The sequence below is a fragment of the Salvelinus namaycush genome, chromosome 1 (genome assembly GCF_016432855.1).
Source record: "Salvelinus namaycush isolate Seneca chromosome 1, SaNama_1.0, whole genome shotgun sequence".
NCBI classification, from domain to species: Eukaryota; Metazoa; Chordata; class Actinopteri; order Salmoniformes; family Salmonidae; genus Salvelinus; species Salvelinus namaycush.
In genome coordinates this window covers 37,643,828-37,670,579 of record NC_052307.1, presented here as the reverse complement: position 1 = coordinate 37,670,579, position 26,752 = coordinate 37,643,828, and the positions used below count along the sequence as shown (strand labels likewise).

Below are 26,752 nucleotides of genomic sequence, written 5' to 3'. Positions count from 1 at the left end.
CATCTACTTTGTGCATGACACAAGTCATTTTTCCAACAACTGTTTACAGGCAGATTATTTCACTCATAATTCACTGTATCACAATTCCAGTGGGTCAGAAGTTTACATACACCAAGTTGACTGTGCCTTTTAACAGCTTGGAAAATTCCTGAAAATTCTGTCATGGCTTTAGAAGCTTCGATTAGGCTAATTGACATCATTTGAGTCAATTGGAGGTGTACCTGTGGATGTATTTCAAGGCTTACCTTCAAACTCAGTGCCTCTTTGCTTGACATCATGGGAAAATCAAAATAAATCATCCAAGACCTCAGAAAAACAATTGTAGACCTCCACAAGTCTGGTTCATCATTGGAAGCAATTTCCAAATGCCTGAAGGTACCACGTTCATTTGTACAAACAATAGTACGCAAGTATAAACACCATGGGACCACGCAGCCGTCATACCGCTCAGGAAGGAGACACATTCTGTCTCCTGGAGATGAACGTACTTTGGTGCGAAAAGTGCAAATCAATCCCAGAACAACAGCAAAGGACCTTGTGAACATGCTGGAGGAAACGGGTACAAAAGTATCTCTATCCACAGTAAAACGAGTCCTATATCGACATAACCTGAAAGGCCGCTCAGCAAGGAAGAAGCCATTGCTCCAAAACTGCCATAAAAAAAGCCAGACTACGGTTTGTAACTGCACATGTGGACAGAGATCTGACTTTTTGGAGAAATGTCCTCTGGTCTGATGAAATAAAAATAGAACAGTTTGGCCATAATGACCATCATTATGTTTGGAGGATAAAAGGGGAGGCTTGCAAGCCGAAGAACACCATCCCAACCGTGGAGCACGGGGTTGTAGCAACATGTTGTGAGGGTGCTTTGCTGCAGGAGTGACTGGTGAACTTCACAAAATAGATCGCATCATGAGGGAGGAAAATTATGTGGATATATTGAAGCAAAATCTCAAGACATCAGTCAGGAAGTTAAAGCTTGGTCGCAAATGGGTCTTCCAAATGGACAATGACCACAAGCATACTTCCAAAGTTGTGGCAAAATGTCTTAAGAACAACAAAGTCAAGGTATTGGAGTGGCCATCACAAAGCCCTGACCTCAATCCCATAGGAAATTTGTGGGCAGTACTGAAAAAGCATGCGCGAGCAAGGAGGCCTACAAACTTGACTCAGTTACTCCAGCTCTGTCAGGAGGAATGTGCCAAAATTCACCCAACTTATTGTGGGAAGCTTGTGGAAGTCTACCCGAAATGTTTGACCCAAGTTAAACCTTTTAATGGCAACGCTACCAAATACTAGTTGAGTGTATGTAAACTTCTGACCCACTGGGAATGTGATGAAAGAAATAAAAGCTGAAATAAATCATTCTCTCTCTATTATTATTCTGACATTTCACATTCTTAAAATAAAGTGGTGATCCTAACTGACCTAAGACAGGGAATTTTACTAGGATTAAATGTCAGGAATTATGAATAACTGAGTTTAAATATATTTGACTAAGGTGTATGTAAACTTCCGACTTCAACAGTATATATTTTTCACATCTATTTAAGCCCTTTTTTGAGTGGACACAAAACTGCGTTCATACTTCCATACATGTTTTAAAACCGGTACCGGTTACCTTCAGATGAGTCCCGTGACACTTGTGGGGGTCGTAGAGCAAAACGGTAGGTCAAATCGTTCGGACGCTATAGACGTTTTCATTACAAGAACACTTTTCGGGATGTCTCATGGTCTGACAAACATCGCTCTAGCTCTGCCACATTTCACTGCAGATGCGGAAGTGCAACATCAGACGCATCAGATATCTCTAGCTTAAACTGATTGATTTTGATGGGTTTGTTTTGTATTATGTTACTAGGGGGTTAACCTGGTTCTCTCATCCCCCGTTCGAACAAAATCTCCGCCCAACGCAATCCCCCTCTCACTCACTTATTTGAATACGTCGCCTCTTGCATCCACCCCTAAGGCAGAATCTCCTGCCTCCACTCTCACATTAGAGGAAAGAACATGGATTACCTAGAGAGGTTGGATTAATGTAGGTATCTGACTGAAACCGAACATCCATTTTAATATCACCCCCACATCCTCCAGTGAGGGTTAGATACTGTATGTCTGCACCAAAAGTCACAGATGAACGTGTGACACGTCTCCCGTTTCGTTGAAACGTTACAGTACAAGAGAGGTGAATTTACTTTGTGAACAGAAACACCCTTGTTTCCTTTAACATTACGGTTTCAGACAAGTGAAAGGAGTGGATTGGTCCTCACTGCGTTGCATTCAGCTGCCCTGTCAGTTCCTGGTAGCCTAGCATAACCCAGCACAGCTTAATTACTGAGCACATGCTTTCCTGAAAGGGCTATATTTAGAAACACACATGCACATGGACAAACGTACTTGTACGCACACGCACAAACAACCAGGGCCAGTGCATCAGTAAACAGACAGGACTCTTTCTTGTCTGCTAGGAGTTAATATTCATCAGTGTTTGATAAATACACCTGGCTGCCGATGGGTACGACGGGGTGGGGATTAGAGGGAACACACCACAACAAGGTCACAGCATGTGCCTCTCCTGGTCACCCTGGTAACTGGCAAGGATGGATCCTGGAGGCTCTTTTTGAGTAGGTAGAAAGTCAAGGCAAATCTGGAGATATGCTTCTGATGTGAACAATTTAATTGTAAGCAGTCGAAGTCAGTCACTCAGCTCAGACGTCTCTTATCTTTTGTTTTTCCCTCCCATGTGAAATAATGAAAATAGGATCATAGAGAGTCTCATTGACATATTGTACAGGCTTAGAAGCTTTATTTGATTAGTCATCTTCCACTTAGAACAGAATCAGTTTCATTGCAACACACAAGGTTTGGTCTTTACAACAATTTCACAGCAATGGACTCATCACACCAAAAATGGAAAGAAAGGTAAGGACTACAATATGGAGGGTATAATTATGTCAACATTAGATGACTTATACATCACAATCTTTATAAGTAAATACATGTATGTAGGTGTCTTTTTACACTGTGTATTGCACTAGTTTATTTGTTAGGTATTTTACCGTCTCAGAGTTTAAGCGAAACATTGGACATGACCTATTTGGGACTAAATATAATTGTTGTTGTTATTGAATATCATAACTTATCATGTTTGCAGTGCAGTGTACACATTCTGGTGATAATTGTTAAAGGTCTTGAGTATTTCCTTACTTGAGATGAACACAAACAACTCAAGTAGTTATAGTCAGGTTAGGATAGCATCCAAAACGTATTAATCCACTAAGTGACAAGAAATATATTTACAAATATATTTTGATTCCTGCACATAGTTAATTAATTACAAAAAAATAGAGCTATGGACAAAACTCGTATTGGCCATATATTTGTGTGTTATTACAACTGAGATATTTATGTAGAAGCCTTTCTTGTGGCTAATTCTTGGCATTAATTTCCATTTACAATTACATGGCAGTAAATCCATTGCACTTTATATACAAACTTTTCACACGATATAAAATATATTTTAAGATGGGTGAAGTCATTGGGTGAAGTCATTGACACATACAAATTGTATGAAAATGTTCACACCTCTGAACAATACACACAAAACATACAAACACTCAATTAAAGCCTGTCTGTCTGTCTGTCTGTCTGTCTGTCTGTCTGTCTGTCTGTCTGTCTGTCTGTCTGTCTGTCTGTCTGTCTGTCTGTCTGTCTGTCTGTCTGTCTGTCTGTCTGTCTGTCTGTCTGTCTGTCTGTCTGTCTGTCTGTCTGTCTGTCTGTCCCTCTCTTACATAAAAACACACACACACATTGAAAAACGTTGGAAATGGCACATTTTCGTACAGGACACACATTCACATATTCAAAATGTAACATTTCCTCCTTTTTTTGGTTCACAATAAACATATTAGTTTATATAACAATTTCTCAGAATACATTCTCTGTAAAAGATGCAACAATAATCGTAAAAAAAATTTTTTGGGGGGGGGAAATGAGGCAAAGCTTTTGATATATATATGCGAAGTTCTTGCATAATGTGCAAAACAAATTTTAGCAAAGAAAATGTGATTCGTATTGTATTCCTCACTACGCCGCAAGTGCCACTTCAAATATAACTTTTCTTCCGAGTTGAGCATTTACAGTTTGTCCTGAATAGGTGCAGAGCAAAGCAAGGGAAACATCTTTCTACTAGATTGAATGCAATTAAGCAGGCAAACACATGAGTAATAGTGAAGCAACAGATAGCTATTCTATTATATTCTATACAAGTAAATGAACAGAAGAAAAGTTCAATGATTTAAAAAAATAATAATACAAATATTGTGGTGAATATTTCAGTACAACAGACACCTACATGAGATTAGAATGATATCAAGCCATTACGAGAAACATTGAAATTAAACCTGTTTTATGGTCATCTACAACAGTTTTTCCCAACCCTAGTCCTCAAGTACCCCCAACAGTTCACAGTTTTGTTGTAGCTCTTGACAAACACACCTCATTCAATTCATTGAGGACTTGATGATTAGTTGACAAGTTGAATCAGGTGTGCTTGTCCAGGGTTACAATACAAATGTGCACTGTTGGGGGAGCTTGAGGACCAGGGTTGGGAAACACTGATCTACAATACGCTACAGAGGGCACTCGAGCGAGGCAATCAATCAAAAGACACACAAATATCAATCGGTCTGGCAATCTGTCACATAGGGAAAGTGCTGTTACAGGTGGTCTAGGAGCTAAATCAACGCACTGCAAGGAGAAGTTATCAATTTACGCATTGTGGTGACAGGACTGATACAGAGACAAAATAATCAATAAATGTAGAAAGAGATCCGAAAAACTATAATAACTATTTGGGAAGCTCCATCCATCAATCAATCAATCAACCAACCAACCAATCCATCCATCCATCCATCATAAAGTAAGTTCTACAGCCGTGGGTGAGTAGTTGACATGCTAATCAGGTTGACGACAATCAGATGTATTACTGGCACCAATGAAAATGAGTTTTGATGTAGGCTGGCCGTCACTGTCACTAAAATACGAACAACATTTATGTCTGTAGAATATGCTAATAAGCTAGCCTAAGCCTCACAAGAAATGGAAATGCCAGAAACACGAGCTTGTGTGATTGGAGGATAGAAGCAGTTATCGTTACAGCAGATTTGAAGCGAAGCCAAGCGAAGCGTCGTTAAAAACCAATTGCCCTTTTGACCCCCAAAACAGATAAAACCAAACATTTCTCATTCACTTTCGGCGCTCTAAACGAGCGCCAAAGTCCATCCTCCCTATCTCCACCTCCACCTTCCTTTCTCCTCCTATCTTAATGTCTCCTTCTCCCTCCTCTCTCTCTCTCTCTTCCTCTGTAAACTCTGATAGCCCTATATAATAAGTCAGAGGAACGCCTCTCCTGAAAATGAACACCAAAGAGAAAGTGAGACTGAGCTGAGGACTTAACTCTTTGGCACCCCCTGTCTTTCAGTCTCAGGTGGCGTTTTCCTCCTCATCATCCATATGATAGTTGAGCGTGATGACAGCGCTGATGAAGTCTCCCAGCTCCACGAAGTCAGCTGTGATGATGTTGATGCCGCTCTCTCCTGGCCTCTGGGCCCGGATCCACAGCATCATACTTGGAAGAGCCCTGCAGGGGAGTCCATGTGGATGTGAAACCATGTACACACACACACACACACACACAGTTGCATCTCTGTATTTTTGTATTTTGTGCACTCTAAGTGTTATGCATAGTCAGTGAATAGGATGGGGCTAAGGAAAAGGAAAGAGAGCGAGAGAGAGTGACAGAGCGAGATAGAGAGAGGTATGTACTGTTTGATGAGTCACAGTTGTTTGGTGTAACAGTGAGCTGGCTGGTGAGCAGCTAGACCGGTTAAGGGCCAGTATGAGTCAGCATGATAAGGGCTGTCTGCGCTGTCTGACAGACTGCTGGGTGCAATCATGTGGGGGGCGAGATATTATTATATGCTCTGTACAGATGTAGGATCTTAATTTGAGCCAGTTTGCAACAGCAGGACAATTATCCTGCAGCAATAGGAAATGTGAATTGTTATGTGGATTACAATTTATGGAAATATTTGTAGGGGTTGATACATTTTTCGTAAGGGAAAAGTGAAAATTACAAACTTCACAAGCCTTTTTAAACCTCAAATACAAATCAAGTTTTACATTTCTGCCATTGCAGGAAAGTTCTCCTGCAACAGGGTGATCAGATTAAGAGTATAGCTGGTGTCTGCTGTGGCAAAGCTCTGTCAGACTGGTTACAATGCTACAGTCCTGGATTTGAATGCACATTGTTCAACTGACAGTAAACACAATGTTCTTCTTGAGATCAATTGGAATTAGTCCACAATTGATGAAAATATTATATTAAACAGTCAGCACGGTTATTGAATGCAATATTTAATATTTCATCTCCAAGCAATTAAAATTGGAAAAATTTGAGGGAAAAAAGCATATAGAGAGAAAAAAAGAGACGATAGAAAGAGGGCGAATAACTCAGTATCCCTACAGTGTTGTCATCACGGGGCAAGTGAGGCCGGTGTCATATTCCTGAAGATACATATACCGTTTGCCACAGTGACTCATTGTGTGTGTGTGTTGTTTCTCGTCTCAATTTCTCTCCCACATTGAACATTAAATAACTCACAAATGTCCTTTATAACCGCTCGCACACACACACACACACACACACACACACACACACACACACACACACACCAAACATACATACATACAGTTGAAGTCGGAAGTTTACATACACCTTAGCCAAATACATTTAAACTCGGTTTTCACAATTCTGGACATTTAATCCTAGTAAAAAATTCCCTGTCCTAGGTCAGTTAGGATCACCACTTTATTTTAAGAATGTGAAATGTCAGAATAATAGTAGAGAGAATTATTTATTTCAGCTTTTATTTCTTTCATCACATTCCCAGTGGGTTAGAAGTGTACATACACTCAATTAGTATTTGGTAGCATTGCCTTTAAATTGTTTAACTTGGGTCAAACGTTTCGGGTAGCCTACCACAAGCTTCCCACAATAAATTGGGTGAATTTTGGCCCATTTCTCCTGACAGAGCTGGTGTAACTGAGTCAGGTTTGTAGGCCTCCTTGCTCACACACGCTTTTTCAGGTCTGCCCACAAATTTCCTATGGGATTGAGGTCTGGCCTTTGTGATGGCCACTCCAATACCTTGACTTTGTTGTCATTTTGCCACAACTTTGTAAGTATGCTTGGGGTCATTGTCCATTTGGAAGACCCATTTGTGACCAAGCTTTAACTTCCTGACTGATGTCTTGAGATGTTGCTTCAATATATCCACAGAATTTTCCTCCCTCATGATGCCATCTATTTTGTGAAGTGCACCAGTCCCTCCTGCAGCAAAGCACCCCCACAACATGATGCTGCCACCCCCATGTTTCACGGTTGGGATGGTGTTCTTTGGCTTGCAAGCCTCCCCCTTTCTCCTCCAAACATAACGATGGTCATTATGTCCAAACAGTTCTATTTTTGTTTCATGAGACCAGAGGACATTTCTCCAAAAAGTACGATCTTTGCCCCCATGTGTAGTTGCAAACCATAGTCTGTTTCTTTTATGGCGATTTTGGAGCAGTGGCTTCTTCCTTGCTGAGCAGCCTCTCAGGTTATGTCGATATAGGACTCGTTTTACTGTGGATATAGATACTTTTGTACCTGTTTCCTCCAGCATCTTCACAAGGTCCTTCGCTGTTGTTCTGGAATTGATTTGCACTTTTTGCACCGAAGTACATTCATCTCTAGGAGACATAACGCATCTCCATCCTGAGCGGTATGATGGCTGCGTGGTCCCATGGTGTTTATACTTGCGTACTATTGTTTGTACAGATGAACGTTGTACCTTCAGGCATTTGGAAATTGCTCCCAAGGATGAACCAGACTTGTGGAGGTCTACAATTGTTTTTCTACAATTTCTTTTGATTTTCCCATGATGTCAAGCAAGGAGGCACTGAGTTTGAAGGTAGGCCTTGAAATACATCCACAGGTACACCTCCAATTGACTCAAATGTTGTCAATTAGCCTATCAGAAGCTTCTAAAGCCATGACATCATTTTCTGGAATTGTCCAAGCTGTTTAAAGGCACAGTCAACTTAGTGTAGGTAAACTTCTGACCGACTGGAATTGTGATACAGTGAATTATAAGTGAAATAATCTGTCTGTTAACAATTGTTGGAAAAATGACTTGTGTCATGCACAAAGTAGATGTCTTAACCGACTTGCCAAAACTATAGTTTTTTAACAAGAAATTTGTGGAGTGGTTGAAAAACGAGTTTTAATGACACCAACCTAAGTGTATGTAAACTTCCGACTTAAACTGTACATACATTCATACATACATACATACATACATACATACATACATACATACATACAGAGAGAAACAAACCAACTCACCTCTCTGTAATGGTCTCCCTCAGTCCGCTGGCTACTCCTTTCATGACGGTGCTGGCCTTAGGTGTGAGGACCACTTGGGAGACAAAGAATGTTCCCTTCCTCCTGCCATTACAAAAAATCACATCAAACTTTACTATACAGGCACAATTAAAGATGAAAGTAGGATCTTAAATTGAGCCAGCTTTCTACATCAGGAACATCATCCTGCAGCAACAGGAAATGTGAATTATAATGTGGACTATAATAATTTTTGTAGGGGTTGATACATTTTTTGTAAGGGAAAAGTCCAAAATTTCAGAAGTCTTTTTAAACCTCAAACACACTACAAGTTTAAAATGTCCTGCATTGCAGGAATGTTCTCCTGCAACAGGGTGATCAAATTAAGAGCCTACATCTGTAAGTGCTTTTCCCAAAGGTTTAACACACTGTCCAGGAAAAGACGGATAGGTGAAAGATAGAGGGCCATACAGACCTGCGGTCAGCCACAGAGGCCTGGAGGAACTGGATCAGCTTTTCAGGGTCAGTGGTGTTGGCCCAGGGAGCAGGCATCATCTGACCAGGCCATAGAAATGGCACTTCCAGGGCCATAGGACTGTGGTAGAACACCAATACCTGGTACTCTTTCTCCCACATGTACTGGAGACTCACCTAGAGGGAGGGAGGAGTGTAGGGAGGGGTTTTGTCTTTAGGAACTTCCAGGGCCATAGGGCTGTGGAGCCAAGGTGATCACCATATACTCTTGAGGGAGCACCGAGATTAAAGGTGTTTAATTAGTTTGTACAGTAGAGTATCTTACCTCCTGAGCGAAGACGACAGGGGCGAGTTTCTCCCCGAACACGTCTCTCAGCATTGAGACCAACTTCTCATGGTGCAGGTTCTGAATCCCGTAGAAGTGGTTAAAGTCCAGGAACACAACCTCTCTGGCATGGGCCGACAGGAAGGAGCTGATCTGCTCCAGACCTTCTCTCACCTGGAAGCACAACACACACCCCACAAGGGAGCAAATATAGTGTCAGACCAGTCATACTGTACCCACTGAATAAGGTCCAGAGTTTTTCCTGACCTCTTGACCTGTATGGAAAATAACTATGGTCCAGAGTTTTCTTTCTGGTCAGGTCAGGTGGTCAGGAAAAACACCTGGGGTTCTGTAGGAGGAAATATAGTCGTAGGGAGTAATTTTATTCACCGTGGCGCTGAAGAGGCCATGAGCGAAGAAGAGTTCATTGTCTGGGTCCCGGGGCTTGGTGGAAATCCGCAGGTCAAAGAAGCGGACGCCGGCCTCCAGCTGGCTGGAGAAGTTCATAGTCTGAGTGGCCAGCCATTTACGCATCAGCTTCTTGGCCACCGTGCCAAAGACAGACACAAAGTTCTGGACAGCGTCAGTCTGCTCAGGACCCACCGGAGAGGACTCGTCTATGTAGAAACTGAAGGAGTCATGGGAACCTGGGGGGAATATAATTATTACTATTTTATAACGCTTTTCATTACATGAAGAATCTCAAAGCACTTGAAAACGCAAAACAAACAAGAATCAAATAAAACAGCTATATGACAGCGTAGGTCTGGGCTACGATGTTCAGCCACAGTTGAACATTTTGTTTTTTCAATCCTCCAACAGATGGAGCGACAGTCAAGAGGGAACCACATGACTTGAGCAGAGGGAGGAGGTGGTCAACGGGGGAGAGGAGCAGGTCCTCCGAAGGCAGGCAGGCAGGCAGCACAATATAGGGTATGGGTTATGGCTGAGCGGAGGAAACGTGTGTTAGCATTTGTGTGTGTGTGTGTGTGTGTGTGTGTGTGTGTGTGTGTGTGTGTGTGTGTGTGTGTGTGTGTGTGTGTGTGTGTGTGTGTGTGTGTGTGTGTGTGTGTGTGTGTGTGTGTGTGTGTGTGTAGGGGCAGTTGTGACTTGACTTGAGGCCCATACAAAGTGAAGAACAGTATCTCAGTGATAATAGAACAATGCCAGTGGGTTGAGAGGAGTGACTAGTGTCCTCTCCCCCTGTCCTCCTGTCTAAACAGAGAAGTCAACTCTCTAATTATAGTCAGCCCTGAGACGCTCTCCTCTCTGTCTCCCCCTCCTCTCCTCTCCTCTCGCCCGCCTCTCCATCCCCTTTCCCCTCCTCTCCCTCTCCCTCCCCCTCTCCTTCGCCTCTCCTCTCCTCTCCCTTTCCTATCCCTCTCCCCTCCTCCTCCTTTCCTCTCCCTTTCCCCCTTCTTTCCTCTCCTCTCCTCTCCTCTCCCACTATAGGGCAAACCCACACTACAGGGCTGACCACACTACACATCTTCCGTACGGTTACAAAGCCCAAAGAGTTTCCATAACCACAACTGAGACGATCACTGTAGCTTGAACTTCACTGAGCTTCACTCAATTTTGCTCAGTGAAGATGACAACAACCTCTCCACAGGCAAACAAACGGCATGTGTTATCATCACCAATGTTATATAGGAAGAACAAGACATAGTTATTTATAAACGGCTCAGGTTTATTAGCTACAACTCTAACATCCTCACGTTCGTGAGCTAGCATGACAACAACTCTTTCGCCAACGTACGCTGGCCCCTAAAGGACCTCTGCGGTGAGTCAAAAGGAACACACAACAATAACTCCCAGGGGCTACACAGCAAACATAACAGCACGGTCACAGAACACAGAGAGAAACCTTCACCCTACGCAGACCGTCAGACACGGACACTCGCTTGACTGCACATCAACCATACAGTCGGCATCCTTCTGAGACTCACATAAATGTTCACATAAAGCATAATGTTCTCTGCTCCAACACAAGGCCTTGGAGTATAATAGAGACAGCAGTATGCCTTTTGGGCAAAGCGTCCTTTTATGTTTCTGTACAAATACACCTGTAACCTTGCTGGAATGGAGCGAATGGAATCAAACACATGGAAACCAGCCATTATTATGAGCCGTCTTCCCCTCAGCAGCCTCCACTGATTTGACAGAAGAGGGCTCCTTCACCCACCTCGAGGCATGGAGCTGAGCTCACGTTATTGTACAGAATCCTTTCTCTATTGGACCAACAGATGAATATTGTCAGGACATTTCTATAGAGATTGCAGGTGTATTTGTACAGAAACATAAAAGGACCCTTTGGAAACCATGTGTTTGATGCATTTGACATCATTCCACCCATTCTGTTCCAGCCATTACCACGAGCCTGTCCTCCCCAATTCAGGTGCCACCAACCCCCTGTGTGTCAAATACACCTATAGCTTTTATAGAGATGTTCTGGCAACATTCCTATTGGCTTATCAGCGGTATTTTATGGAATGAGCCAGTGTTCACAGATGGTGCGTGTAGTTTAAAAGGTGTGCAAAACAAAACGGTACCTAACACATCGCTTCTGTGATCCCGAGTTACCGTTCATCACTCCGATGTGAAATGTCAGCTCTACCTTGTATGACCAATGAATTCAGTAACACATCCTGGGGGGAGGGAGAAGCTACGCGAGAGACGATGGCTTATCAACACACTGGAAATTACAGCTGCGTTTATCTCTTGACTCTCGGTACTGTGTGATGATAACGAGAGGGAAAAGCGATCCATCAAAATGAATCCATTAATCAATTTAAGGCTGTGGAAATAAAAATGTGCAATGAACAACATGCTTTTCATTAAGCCTAGAAGGTCAGACTAGCTGTATGTCAAATTAGAATGAAATGAATCACATTAATCAAAAAATCAATGGGGGGTCACGGAGACCATTGAGCATTGGGTGGAGAGACGTGCTCTAAATATCGCCGCTGTGCACCTCATGAAACAAGATGGATTCCCTGCCTCTCCACCTGCTCACCACTCCTGTAAGCTGAGGGTAAAAATGTTCAGGTGGAATATCAACACTTGTCTCATTAGTTAAACAGACGACTGAGGTCATCTTGCCTTGGCAGGGATCATCAATTAGATCCGGTTGCGGGCCGATGTTTTTCTTAAGCGGATGGTCAGGGGGCCGAAACATAATTACAAATCATTTTTAGACTGCAAATTGACTGCAAGAAGCCCGAACAGATATAATATTTGACCAAAACATAATCATTTCAAACCTTGCTTACATTTGTAAATGATCACATCTCTATTATGCATGGGAATACTTTTGAACAGATTTCCAAAATCACTTTTCTGATTTGCTGGTGTTTTTACAGTCTTATGTCCAACAACAAAATATAATAAAAAGATCATTATAAAAAAAAATTGGGCCCACAGGCCGCGATTATGCGGAAGCCTGCCCTATGGCCTCTGGTTGTGTCTTATTTAGCTAGTTCATCTGTAACACCAAATAAAGTGTAACCTTGAAGATGACAATAAATGACTTTGACAGTTCTCTGTTTGTGAATTACAGCACTAGAGGGATGCATTAGGGATGAGGCAATTACACAAATAAACAAACAAATCCCTCGCTCTCACTACTTAATGGTTTAATGAAGGAGATTAGTAACAGAGATTTGTTTTTGTTTTTTTTGCATGTCATTGCTCTGTCTTGCCCCCTGCCAGATCTACAAAATGTTTGCACCAAGTTTAAAGTCAGTAGTCGTACCTGTTTTAAACAGAGGGAACAATGTCAAATAAAGTGCAATTGTAAAATGTAAAGTGTAATAGAAAACGTATATTTCTTATGGTTTACGTTCATGCTTTCTTTAAAGGGTGATATGATATAGTGACATCTGCTTCCATCTGATACAGATGCTTTCTACCAGCCTACCTGAGCGCTCGGAGGCATCCGCATGGTCCTAAAGTACACCAGTGCCTCGTTTTGTATCACATTCCAATGATAAAACTGTGTGGGGGGGGGCAAAAATGCAATTTCAGAATGTGGGGGGGCATGTAAAGAAATAAAACAACAGTAAAAAGACAGGCTATATACAGTAGCGAGGCTATAAAAGTAGCGAGGCTACATACAGACACCGGTTAGTCAGGCTGATTGAGGTAGTATGTACATGTAGATATGGTTAAAGTGACCATGCATATATGATGAACAGAGAGTAGCAGTAGCGTAAAAGAGGGGTTGGCAGGTGGTGGGTGGCGGGACACAATGCAGATAGCCCGGTTAGCCAATGTGCGGGAGCACTGGTTGGTCAGCCCAATTGAGGTAGCATGTACATGAATGTATAGTTAAAGTGACTATGCATATATGATAAACAAAGAGTAGCAGCAGCATAAAAAGAGGGGTTGGGGGGGTGCACACAATGCAAATAGTCCGGGTAGCCATTTGATTACCTGTTCAGGAGTCTTATGGCTTGGGGGTAAAAACTGTTGAGAAGCCTTTTTGTCCTAGACTTGGCACTCCGGTACCGCTTGCCATGCGGTAGTAGAGAGAACAGTCTATGACTGGTGTGGCTGGGCTCAATTTTTAGGGCCTTCCTCTGACACCGCCTGGTGTAGAGGCCCTGGATGGCAGGCAGCTTACCCCCAGTGATGTACTGGGCCGTACGCACTACCCTCTGTAGTGCCTTGCGATCAGAGGCCGAGCAATTGCCGTATCAGGCAGTGATGCAACCAGTCAGGATGCTCTCGATGTTGCAGCTGTAGAACCTTTTGAGGATCTCAGGACCCATGCCAAATCTTTTTAGTTTCCTGAGGGGGAATAGGCTTTGTCATGCCCTCTTCACAACTGTCTTGGTGTGTTTGGACCATTCTAGTTGGTTGTTGATGTGGACACCAAGGAACTTGAAGCTCTCAATCTGCTCCACTACAGCCCCGTCGATGAGAATGGGGGCGTGCTCGGTCCTCCTTTTCCTGTAATCTTCAATCATCTCCTTAGTCTTGGTTACGTTGAGGGATAGGTTGTTATTCTGGCACCACACGGCCAGGTCTCTGACCTCCTCCCTATAGGCTGTCTCGTTGTTGTCGGTGATCAGGCCTACCACTGTTGTGTCGTCTGCAAACTTAATGATGGTGTTGGACTTGTGCCTGGCCATGCAGTCGTAGGTGAACAAGGAGTACAGGAGAGGACTGAGCACGCAATCCTGGGGAGTTCCAGTGTTGAGGATCAGCGTAGCAGATGTGTTGCTACTTACCCTCACCACCTGGGGGCGGCCCGTCAGGAAGTCCAGGATCCAGTTGCAGAGGGAGGTGTTTAGTCTCAGGATCCTTAGCTTAGTGATGAGCTTTGAGGGTACTATGGTATTGAACACTGAGCTGTAGTCAATGAATAGCAATCTCACATAAGTGTTCCTTTTGTCCAGGTGGGAAAGGGCAGTGTGGAGTGCAATAGAGATTGCATCATCTGTGGATCTGTTTGGGCGGTATGCAAATTGGAGTGGGTCTAGGGTTTCTGGGATAATGGTGTTGATGTGAGCCATTACCAGCCTTCCAAAGCACTTCATGGCTACGGACGTGAGTGCTACGGGTCTGTAGTCATTTAGGCAGGTTGCCTTTGTGTTCTTGGGCACAGGGACTATGGTGGTCTGCTTGAAACATGTTGGTATTACAGACTCAATCAGAGACATGTTGAAAATGTCAGTGAAGACACCTGCCAGATGGTCTGCACATGCCCAACAGCACACTTCCTGGTAATCCATCTGGCCCTGCAGTCTTGTATATGTTGACCTGTTTAAAGGTCTTACTCATGCCGGCTACGGAGAGCGTGATCACACAGTCGTCCAGAACAGCTGATGCTCTCATGCATGCCTCAGTGTTGCTTGCCTCGAAGCGAGCATAGAAGTGATTTCGCTCGTCTGGTAGGCTCGTGTCACTGGGCAGCTCGCGGCTGTGCTTCCCTTTGTAGTCTGTAATAGTTTGCAAGCCCTGCCACATAAGACGAGTGTCGGAGCCAGTGTAGAATGATTCAATCTTAGCTCTGTATTGACGGTTTGCCAGTTTGATGGTTCGTCGGAGGGCATAGCAGGATATCTTGTAAGCTTCCGGGTTAGAGTCCCGCACCTTGAAAGCGGCAGCTCTACCCTTTACCTCAGTGCAAATGTTGCCTGTAATCCATGGCTTCTGGTTGGGATATGTACGTACAGTCACTGTGGGGACGACGTCCTAGATGCACTTATTGATAAAGCCAGTGACTGATGTGGTGTACTCCTCAATGCCATCGGAAGAATCCCGGAACATGTTCCAGTCTGTGATAGCAAAACAGTTCTGTAGTTTAGCATCTGCTTCATCTGACCACTTTTTTATAGATCGAGTCACTGGTGCTTCCTGCTTGTAAGCAGGAATCAGGAGGATAGAGTTGTGGTCGGATTTACCAAATGGAGGGTGAGGGAGAGCTTTGTACCCGTCTCTGTGTGTGGAGTACAGGTGATCTAGAATTTTTTTACCTCTGGTTGCACATTTAATATGTTGATAGAAATTTGGTAGAACTGATTTAAGTTTCCCTGCATTAAAGTCTCCGGCCACTAGGAGCGCCGCCTCTGGGTGAGTGGTTTCCTGTTTGCTTATTTCCTTATACATCTGACTGAGTGCAGTCTTAGTGAATAAATAAGGTAAATAAACAGCCACGAAATATATAGCTGAAAACTCTCTAGGCCAGTGGTGTGGCCTGCAATTTATCACAATATACTCTACTTCAGGCGAGCAAAATCTAGAGACTTCCTTAGATTTCGTGCACCAGCTGTTGTTTACAAATATGCACAGACCGCCCTCCCTCGTCTTACCGGAGTGTGCTGTTCTATCTTGCCGGTGTAGCGTCTATCCGCTAGCTGAGTATCCATGTCGTCATTCAGCCACGATTCCGTGAAACATAGGATATTACAGTTTTTGATGTCACGTTGGTAGGATATTCGTGATCGCACCTCGTCTAATTTATTGTCCTATGATTGCACGTTGGCGAGTAGTATTGACGGTAATGGCAGCTTTCCCACTCGCCTTCTCCGGGTCCTGAAGAGGCTTCCTCTTGCAAATAACGGGGATGTCGGCCCTGTCGGGTGTTTGGAGAATGTCCTGTGCGTCCGTCCTCCTTGTTGTAGAAAAAGTCTTTGTCTAATCCGAGATGAGTGATCGCTGTCCTGATATCCAGAAGCTCTTTTTTGCTATAAGATACGGTTGCAGAAACATTATGTACAAAATAAGTTACAAATAATGCGGAAAAATTGAAATGAAATTGCAGCAGTTTTACGGGCGCCCAACACATCCGCCACGCTGATCCTCAACACTGGAACATTGGTTGGGCGCCCGTAAAACTGCTGCCATTTCTTCTGGCGCCATTTATAACATAGTGGACAAGTATCCCTGTGGAATGCTTTGGACACCTTGTAGTCCGACGAATTAAGGCTGTTCTGAGGCCAAAAGGGGGTGTTACTCAATATTAGGAAGGTATTCCTAATGTTTTGTACACTAAGTGTACATAAAAATATATACAGTGCATTCAGAAAGTGTTCAGACCCCTTAATTTTTCCCACATTGTTACGTTAAAGCCTTATTCTAAAATGGATTCAATTGTTTTCCCCCCTCAATCTACACACAATAATGACACTTCAAAAACAGGTTTTTAGACATTTTTGCAAATGTATTAAAAATTAAAAACTGAAATATCACATTTACATAAGTATTCAGACCCTTTACTTTACTTTGTTGAAGCACATTTGACAGCAATTACAAACTCTAGTCTTCTTGGGTATGACGCTACAAACTTGGCACGCCTGTATTTGGGGAGTTTCTCCCATTCCTCTCTGCAGATCCTCTCAAGCTCTGTCAGGTTGGATGGGAAGTGTCACTGCACAGCTATTTTCAGGTCTCTCCAGAGATGTTCGATCGGGTTCAAGTCTGGGCTCTGGCTGGGCCACTCAAGAACATTCAGAGAATTGTCCTGAAGCCACTCTTGCGTTGTCTTGGCTGTTTGCTTAGTGTCGTTGTCCTGTTGGAAGGTGAAGCTTCGCCCCGGTCCGAGGTCCTAAGTGCTCTGGACCAGGTTTTAATTAAGGATCTCTCTGTACTTTGCTCCGTTCATCTTTCCCTCAATCCTGACTAGTCTCCCACTCCCTGCTGCTGAAAAACATTCCCACAACATGATGCTGCCACCACCATGTTTCACCGTAGGGATGGTGCCAGGTTTTCTCCAGACCTGACGCTTGGGATTCAGGCCAAAGAGTTCAATCTTGGTTTCATCAGACTAGAGAATCTTGTTTCTCATGGTCTGAGGGTCCTTTAGGTGCCTTTTGGCAAACTCCAAACTCATGTGCCTTTCACTGAGGAATGGCTTCTGTCTGGCCACTCTACCATAAAGGCCTGATTGGTGGAATGCTGCAGAGATGGTTTTCCTTCTGGAAGGTTCTCCCATCTCCACAGCGGAACTCTGGAGCTCTGTCAGAGTCACCATTGGGTTCTTGGTCCCCTCCCTGACCAAGGCCCTTCTCCCCCGATTGCTCAGTTTGGCCAGGCGGCCTGCTCTAGGAAGAGTCTTGGTGGTTCCAAACTTCTTCCATTTAAGAATGATGGAGGTCACTGTGTTCTTGGGGACCTTCATTACTGCAGACATTTGTTGGTATCCTTCCCCAGATCTGTGCCTCAACACATTCCTGTCACGGATCTCAACGGACAATTCCTTCGACCTCATGCTATGGTTTTTGCTCTGACATGCACTGTCATCTTATATAGACAGGTGTGAGCCTTTCCAAATCATGTCCAAACATTTGCATATACCTCAGGTGAACTCCAATCAAGTTGAAATAACATCTCAAGGATGATCAATGGAAACAGGATGCACCAGTGCTCAATGTTCAACCATTTCTAAATACCTAAATTCTAAATTGTGTGTAGATTGAGGAGGAAATTTTGTATTTAATCAATTTTAGAATATGGCTGTAACGTAACAAAATGTGGAAAAAGTCAAGGGGTCTGAAAACTTTCCGAAAGCACTGTATATATATATTTTTTTTTACAAATCGATACTTTGAGTCACAGTATTTATATAAAATCATCAAAAATAATATTGCGATACTCTACTGCTGTCACGCCCTGGCCTTAGTATTCTTTGTTTTCTTTATTATTTTAGTTAGGTCAGGGTGTGACATGGGAAGTTTGTGTGTTTTGTCTAGTTTAGGGTGTGTGTATTGTTTAGGGGGTGTTGAATAGTGTATGGGGTTGTGTTCAGGAGAGAGTTCTAGGAAAGTCTATGGTTGCCTGGTTTGGTTCTCAATCAGAGACAGATGTCATTAATTGTCTCTGATTGGGAGCCATATTTAAGGCAGCCATAGGCTTTAGGTGATTGTGGGAGATTGTCTATGTTGAACGTAAGTAGCTTGTGTGTGCACTTTCGTTTGTAGCTTCACGGTTGTTTGTTGTTTTGTATAGTTTGTATAAGTGTTTCGTTTCGTGTTCATCTTCGTCGTAAAATAAAAGAAGATGTATTCATATCACGCTGCGCCTTGGTCCATTCATTCACCTCAAGACGACCGTGACAACTGCAGGGTTCCCCAATAGGTGATTTGTGTTTTTGTTTTTTATATCATTTTTGTTGTTGGACATTAAAGGCTCTAAAATCACCCAAAATCTGTCCACGAAAAATAAGACTACAAATGAGGAATTTTTATGTGGAGGGCAATGGGTGTCGAATTTGGTCAACAAAAAATGTAATTGCTAATATGCTACGTGAGTCTTATTTGATCAAATAGAAGTTTTGTAATGTTTAGGTTGTTATGAATGGACTGTTATACGTGGACTCACGTGGCATTTCGGCAACCTTGAAAAATAAAACTACTTTACATCAGTGTTGTGCCTGTTGTTTACTATCTGTGTCACTGCTTCCTCCGAAGTCGGTCCCTCTCCTTGTTCGGGCGACGTTCGGTCGACGTCACCGGTCTTCTAGCCATCGTCGATCCACCTTTCATTTTCCATTTGTTTTGTCTTGTCTTCCCACACACCTGGTTTCAATTCCATCAATTACATGTTGTGTATTTAACCCTCTGTTCCCATCATGTCCTTGTCCGGTATTGTTTATTGTAAGTACTTGTGGACGTTATGTCTGGTGTGCGTCGGGTTATGTACCCATTTATTGATTGTTCTGTTTTCCGGTGGGATTTTATTATTAAACTGCGCCGTTGGAAACACAGTTTTTGCTCTCCTGCGTCTGACTTCTCTGCCGCCAGTACGCACCCCTTACAATCTGCCCTCTCATTGGCTGGAATGGTCCCTCCTGATCTTGCCTCCTCCCACCTGCCTTCCATCTTTGAGGACATGCATTTCCATTGTTAGAGCGCTCCATCTACTAGCTTGTCAATATAATAATACAAATATTTGCTAATACTCTTGTTTCATCACATACTATTACTGCTCAGTCCGCTCACTTTTTCACTAACTCCTAACTCCCCTCAGGGCACAGGAGAGGAGCCTGTAATGCTCGTCAGAAGAAGACCAAGGTGCAGCGTGCTACGTGTTCATGCTTCTTTATTAAAAAACCAAACACCAAACAAAACAACAAAAAGAACAATGAACGCAACATCTTGAAGGCTACACAGAGCTAACAAAAACAACATCCCACAACCTAAGGTGGCAAAACAGGCTGCCTAAGTATGATTCCCAATAAGAGACAACGATGAACAACTGTCCCTGATTGAGAACCATACCCGGCCAAAACATAGAAACACAAATCATAGAAATAAAGAACATAGAATGCCCACCCAAATCACACCCTGACCAAACCAAATAGAGACATAAAAAAGGCTCTCTAAGGTCAGGGCGTGACAGAGCCTGCTTCCCCTCACTTTCTCTACTCCGTTCTTCATTATTTTCCTATCCATCTCTTTCCTACCTCTCCCTCCCTTTTTGTCAGTCTCTCTCAAACCCATTTTCCTCCCTTCCCACAGTGGTCCCTCATCAACCTCCGTCTTCTGCCCTCCTATCCATTCCCTCAATCAAATGATCTCTTTCCTCCCATGTTCTTACTCTTATCTCGTCTTTGGTACGAGAGTCATTGTGGACACAGTGTGCAGCTAAAGACGGGTGTGCACAATTTAGTTTTTTTGCAACAAGATAAACTTCTTTCCTCTGTAAACTCAATTAACTGCCAGCAGAGTACTAGCATGGCTACCTGATTTGTTCTGCATTCAACAATGAGGTATCAACATAGCCTTGTTCAGTAAAACTATGTTAAATGACAGACTGACATTTAACTTCAGTGCAATTTCATGTCCTCAAATCTCCTCAATACCCACTGTTTATGTTCCTCTTAGGCAGTATATCCTCCCTTCCCTGGAGCTCAAGTGGTGGATGAGAGAATGGACAAAGGGCTGGATGAATGGATAGATGGATAAAGCAATGGATGGATAGATGGATTGTCAGACTAACAGATAATCCTGTGCCAAGGCCCATTTCAGAAGCAGAGGATGCTGTTTTTCAATGGTTTTTGTTTTACTGGTCTCAGGGGGCTGGCTGGCTGGTTGCATGCCGTGACGACTCATGCTGATTTTAATTCTGCTGCTCCATCGATCGCTCCAAGCTAGCGGGCGTGGCGTTTGGCCGGAGCGATGTGGATGGGTAGTCAGGCTAGCCGGTTGGGGTAAATAGATTGCCCCTTTGAAAAAATTATTGACATGTTACAACCACCTGTGGATTGAGAATGAATTCCAGGCCTGACCTGCTGGTGTATCAGTGGGTTTAGAGAAACCTCCAGAAGATCTATAGCTTCAGTTCACCCCTGGCCTAGTAAGACAAATGTCTTTCATCCGGTGATACACTTCAGATTCCCCTGAAGTGTGCTACCCATTCCCTCCAAGTCTTTTCTGTTTGACATTAGTCAATGGAAAGCCTATTCACTTCTCCAAGGTGCAGTCTTACTAAGAGTGTATTACACTCATTGGCAACACTCAGATAAAGTAGCCTAGCTGTCTGTGTGGCAGAGCTAATAGTTGCATCATGCATATATGATGAACATACAGTATTGACTTTCTCATTTAGAGAGCTTGGGACTACAAGGTTCTATCTGCAAAAATATGATTCTGATATAATTGGTTTTAAAGTTCCGAGCCCTCATTGGTTTGAATGGTGTTGAATTGGGGTATTTATAGTATCATAAAGGTAGAGAACATTGAACATAACAAGGCTATGTCAATAACAACATTTGGAGAAAAATGCAGATAGAGCCTTATAGTCCCAAGCTCTCCTGCAGAAGATGTTGGTGTAGAATAATGCAAACAAGGTCATGACTTTAGATAAACTCATAAAAAGCTTGATTACACACACACACACACGCTTATTTTACTATCCTTGTGGGGACCAAACAATTAATTCTCATTCAAAATCCTATTTTTCCTAACCCTAACCATAACCTTAACCCCTAACCTTAATTCTAACCCTAAAACAGGCTTTTTCCTTGTGGGGACCAGTGAAATGACCCCATTTGTTCGAATTTTCTTTGTTTTACTATCTATATTTAGCTCAACCAAACACACACACACACACACACACACACACATACACACACATACACACACACTGACTCAGTAGTATACAGAAAGCCTGTTTAATGCTGACATCACAGCCTGTGTAGTTCATCTGTCTCCTATTTTCTTCTAGAACCTCTCAACCTTGTTCTTCTCTTATCTGTTCTATTTCTTGCTCTAGTTTATGTTCATGACCTCTGTTGGTCAGGGTGGAGGCTGGCGCCGGCTCAGCTGTATGGATCAGAGCTAGAGCCAGAGAAGAGTCAGAGCAGGGGGAGGCCAGTGTCACCTGCAGGGCAAACACACAGACGTTCTCATTATGTCAAGCTGCATCCATTTCCTGTACCAGCTGACATGACAAACAACCACAGTATGGCGTGTGTATCTATGGGGTTCAACCAGGGCAGGGTTGATGTCTGCAGTAGCCAATGCGTTGGGACTCCCTAAGAATAATACTGGGCTAGCCAAATGTTGATGTCGTTCATCTGGAGTGAAAATGACTTTCACCACCTCTGGATACACAGATAAACAGTAGCAGGAGTTTAAGTTATTTGAGAGCAGCTCTGTCACCTGTAAGAGCCCAATTTAATGCCTGGGTAGCCTAACCTCCTGTAGGTGAGGAGATCAGAGGGCAACACTGGGAATGAGGGATGGAAAGACAAAGGGGGAAAAGTGCACACAGCCTTGTGTATATATGGTCTACATAGGCTGTTCCCGAGATAGAGAGAGAGACAGAGTATGTGTGTCTGCATCTGAAGAAGGAGGAGGAGGTGGCGGCACTGGGAGTGTTAAGATCTGTTCCAGGGACAAATCAACTGTAGCCACAGGTAACCTTTTTCATTAGAGGGGAAATACAAAAAACTGTCCTTAGTTCAGTGTCTACTAGACTAGAGGCAGCTTTATACTCCATCTGGCCTACCCAACACTATAAGTGAAAGAACTGTTCAGAATCGCCACCTCACTCTTTGCAGATTGTGTTGACATAAGGGGATCAGCTAAGAGTCAATGTGGTATCCATTTACAGTAACACTTAGATCAACCTGCACTAACACATAATACTGTAGCACCATACAGATAACACATAATACTGTAGCACCATACAGATAACACATAATACTGTAGCACCATACAGATAACACATAATACTGTAGCACCATACAGATAACACATAATACTGTAGCACCATACAGAAATGCAATCGGGCCACTGTCTCACAGTGTTTACAAAATTTGAATTGCAAAGTCTACATCCTAGGCTGGTTGCCAGTCTGATTGTGCTCTAGGCAATTTTGGGGGTGGGTAACAGCGTAGCGCCTCTGTTAAATGCAGAAACACTTCAATGGATCCCCATCCCCAGGCATTATAAATGTCGAATTAGAAGTATAATCCTCTGGGGAAGAGGACCATACTTGTGGATGAAATGATCACATTCATCCTCCCATTCGTTCCTCTCAACTGGTTCACTCTCCTTCGCTGGGAAGAGAAGCCTGTGCTGTAACCCTGCAGCGGTAACACATATAGCTGCTGCCTCCCCGAAACCTCCTCGACCAAATCAGCAGCCGCCAGGTTTGGCACCAAAAACTGTCGGAGGAAATTGGCTTCTGGCAAGGAAGACACACGCGCGCGCACACACACACACACACACACACACCAGGAGAAATCAATAAGTGAATGGCTTATGTGGCTGACTCTGGTTTCGGGGACATTGGAGGAGACAGAAGAGTTTTACAGTAGCCTGTGTCCAAACGGAGTGCATAGGCTACGCACCAGTTTAAGACGCTTGGAGCAAATGGGCAAATTAGGAATAATCATGGTTAATTACAGTGGGTTATAGTGAGCATGTTGCTTCTCCAGGCTTGCCTATGAGAAGGGAAAGCCAGGTGCAAATGCAAGTGTTGAGTGTGACTTAACTAGACCTCTTGGCCCCATGGCGATATCCTGTAGTTTTCATTTCCCAGTCTTTCATATCATGCAGTCGATGCTTAATCGAAAATCACATCCCAAAATACCCTGAAGATGAATGAATTGTGTGTGTTCCCCATTGAGAGCAGTGGAGTATGCCGTGCCACACCTCTTGAGTTTCCAACAATAGATCTGAGAAACACAGCTTTGTGCTCCACCCGCCTGCATGTGTGTAGCCAGTGTATGAAGCTAATCATTAGAATTAGCCAGATGTTAATTTGCCATTCCACAAGAGTGAAACCAGCGACCGGGTCTTATTCCAGACCTCCAATCAGAGTTGTCGTCTCAGGAGACCTGCCGCATGATTGGCCGAAACCTCCAAACAGCTGGTACCACTTTTAGACGCTGATGCCAAGACAATGGCCCGTTCCAACACTGCCAACATAGAACTTTTCTAACCTTCGTTCCTAGAAGGGATAGCAGAAGATCTGATGTGAACTAGGCAGGTTGTATGCAAGTTTTGCTATTGAGGTTTGACCAGTCCGATCATGTCATATCACTGGTTTCTTCAAGGAAGGAAATAAGGTCTTTGAACGGGGTATAGATGTCTAGAGTCTGCAAACACAGACCTGAGTGGCCCGTCTAAACTTTGAAACACTTTGAATAGGGATTTAGAGATCATTGTTAAACAATAAACCCATCCAATTCACACTTGTAATATGTGACGGTGGGTTAGGCTCATTAGAGGCACATGGGCTGTCCTGGTTGCAATGCAATGAACCCTGAACTATATGCCCCGTTTAGGCTAATACGCACCGCCAAAAATCACATCGATAACACATAGCCTGCCAAAAAAGTGACTAGATTTACAACATATTTTAAGGGGCACAATGGGCCACCTGTGTAAATGACATTTTAGTGTATTAATTTGAATTAGCAATTTGCAATCTTTTTGTAAGATCATTCACGCCCCACCCTCAAGGAGATTTTAATTAAATCAAGCCGATAGAGACCTAGAGACACGTCTCTGCTTTTGGCATATAGCCTATCGAGCCCTAACCAGCTAAACTGTAGCCTATTTCTTTGATGATGGATCCTTTGTGCTACCGAATAGGGCAATGGACTAGTGTTGCACTTACACATAGGTTTCACCTTCCCGCAACAGGTGCCATCTCGAGAGACTACTGTAGCCTATAGGCCAGAGATAGGCAACTAGGTCCAGCCAGTGGCCGATATATGTTGGAGTGAATGGTTGGGTGACCAGAAAATAACCTATAATAATGTGTACGCTGCAAATTGACCACAACTAAGCCCAAAAAGAGATTATTGTTATTTTAAGATACAATTTCATACCTTGATTACATAGAGACACGAACGCATATAAAAATATATATATTTGTGTGAATACTTGAGAACAGACTTCCTAAATTAAACTAAATTTTTGCTGAATTCCTGGTGATGTTAGTTTTTTTTTACCCAAAACTTTAAATCCTACATTATTATTATTATTTAATAAAAACTTCAGGACAAAAAAATAAATCACTTGTGGACCAGTTTTGGCCCGCGGGCCACCTGTTGATGACCCCTGGTAGGCTATAGCATACACTTTAGCTGGAATTAACAGCCTTTGCACGGAATATGAGAATTCTGTGTCGATAATTCGTCTGAAGACAGTATGTAGGCTGGCTAGGTCACTCGCCGTCAGTTCTACAACATACACATCTGGATTTCTATCTTCTATGGAAGTAAATTATTTCACTGCATGATCAACAAAAGGTTTCCAACATTTCCACACGCAACAGTGCAAACTACGATGTGACGCTTACCTGGAATGGCCAGGTTGGTAAGCGGGATGCGGTGCATGCTCTCCGGTAAATTCGCCATCCAGTCGGCGAACCGGTGTTCGTTTTTCCCGTGAGACGAAGCCATGCCGCCGCGCACTATATCCCCACTTTCCGGTGCCTGCGCGAGCTTTGAGTGCGCTTTCTCTGTGCTGCGTTCGCTCCACTCACCACACACACACACCAGCGTGACCGGGAGCGAGTGAGTTCACACCACACCCCCCGAATGGCGTGCACACATAGATAGGGAACCCATTTTTCATAGGATATGTCGATAGAGTTGTGTTTTCGATAAAGTTGTGCTTTTAGGATGGTCTCATGGCAGGCGAGTGATGTATTCCGCCATTAGTTCTTGAAGTCATTAAAATATGGGTGCGCCCAGCTAGCCACTCAACTTAATTCAATAATCAGTCCCATGTACCATTCTACAACAGCGAATGTCTGTCTGGCTCTCCACTACTGCATCCATACGCCTTGCGTTTGCCTGTCCGTGTATAGGCTATTGGCACTGTCCACACCTGTGGTGTTGAATTGATCAACTCCGCTTTCCCGACAATAGCGCTTCTGGAGGAGAGCATTTGGAAAGGACACGTTGTTAACCGATTGATTTTCACTTCTCGCTTGTCTGGATTAGTTATTTTAACATATTTGACACTTTTCCAGGGTTGAAAAATAAACCTCACTGAATATAATAGGGTTTGTCTAAATAGTCTGGCAGCAACATATATTTACTATTTAGAAATGTCTACCCTTGATGAACAAGTCTATTTCACAACATATTCGCAAGAACAATTTGACATGTATGTGTTTCCCATTTATGATACATCCTCTATATTCTCTTTGAACCCAAGCGTGAAGAAGTCCTCCAGTTTCTGCTACATAGAGCCCAAGGGTAACCGCACCCTGCGCTCTTCTCAAGTGGACAAATCGAATCAAGAATGTCATTGCACGCCCCTCATCTGCATGGCAGCCTGAACCTGCTGTGTGTCGACTTAATTTGCTTTAGTTGCTCAGAGGTACATAATGTCAAACCTGGCTAATGGGAACGTTGGGGCAGAACATAATGAGCGATATGTTGGGATTGAGTCGGAAAAGCTTTGCGTCTCTGAGGATAGATGGAGCCTTCATTCAGTGTGCCATAACACAGAGCTCAACTCATGAAGAGATCTCATTGCTCCAATACTCTGAAAATGCTTAATTCCTTCCTTCACTGTCACACAGAAATG

At 43.3% G+C, this 26,752-nt stretch overlaps 1 protein-coding gene across 1 annotated transcript; it reads right to left on the bottom strand.

Moving 5' to 3' along the window:
• Window positions 1–5,484: 5,484 nt before the first annotated feature.
• Window positions 5,485–25,614, bottom strand: plcxd3 (phosphatidylinositol-specific phospholipase C, X domain containing 3). Its single transcript, XM_039003085.1, has 6 exons — window positions 25,512–25,614; window positions 9,636–9,892; window positions 9,246–9,419; window positions 8,922–9,097; window positions 8,450–8,551; window positions 5,485–5,641 (listed from the first exon to the last, which is right to left on the bottom strand). Exons 1-6 carry the CDS (start codon window positions 25,612–25,614, stop codon window positions 5,485–5,487), a joined length of 969 nt encoding a protein of 322 aa, XP_038859013.1.
• Between the last annotated feature and the right edge of the window lie 1,138 nt (window positions 25,615–26,752).

What these genes read in the sequence shown, in the direction of transcription:
- plcxd3 (XM_039003085.1), bottom strand. Translation starts at nt 25,614, where the DNA reads ATGGCTTCGTCTCACGGGAAAAACGAACACCGGTTCGCCGACTGGATG. An exon ending in TACCAACCTGGCCATTCCAG is followed by an intron (nt 9,893 to 25,511) that starts GTAAGCGTCACA and finishes TATTCCCCCCAG; the next exon opens with GTTCCCATGACTCCTTCAGT. An exon ending in ATGGCCTCTTCAGCGCCACG is followed by an intron (nt 9,420 to 9,635) that starts GTGAATAAAATT and finishes TTGTGCTTCCAG; the next exon opens with GTGAGAGAAGGTCTGGAGCA.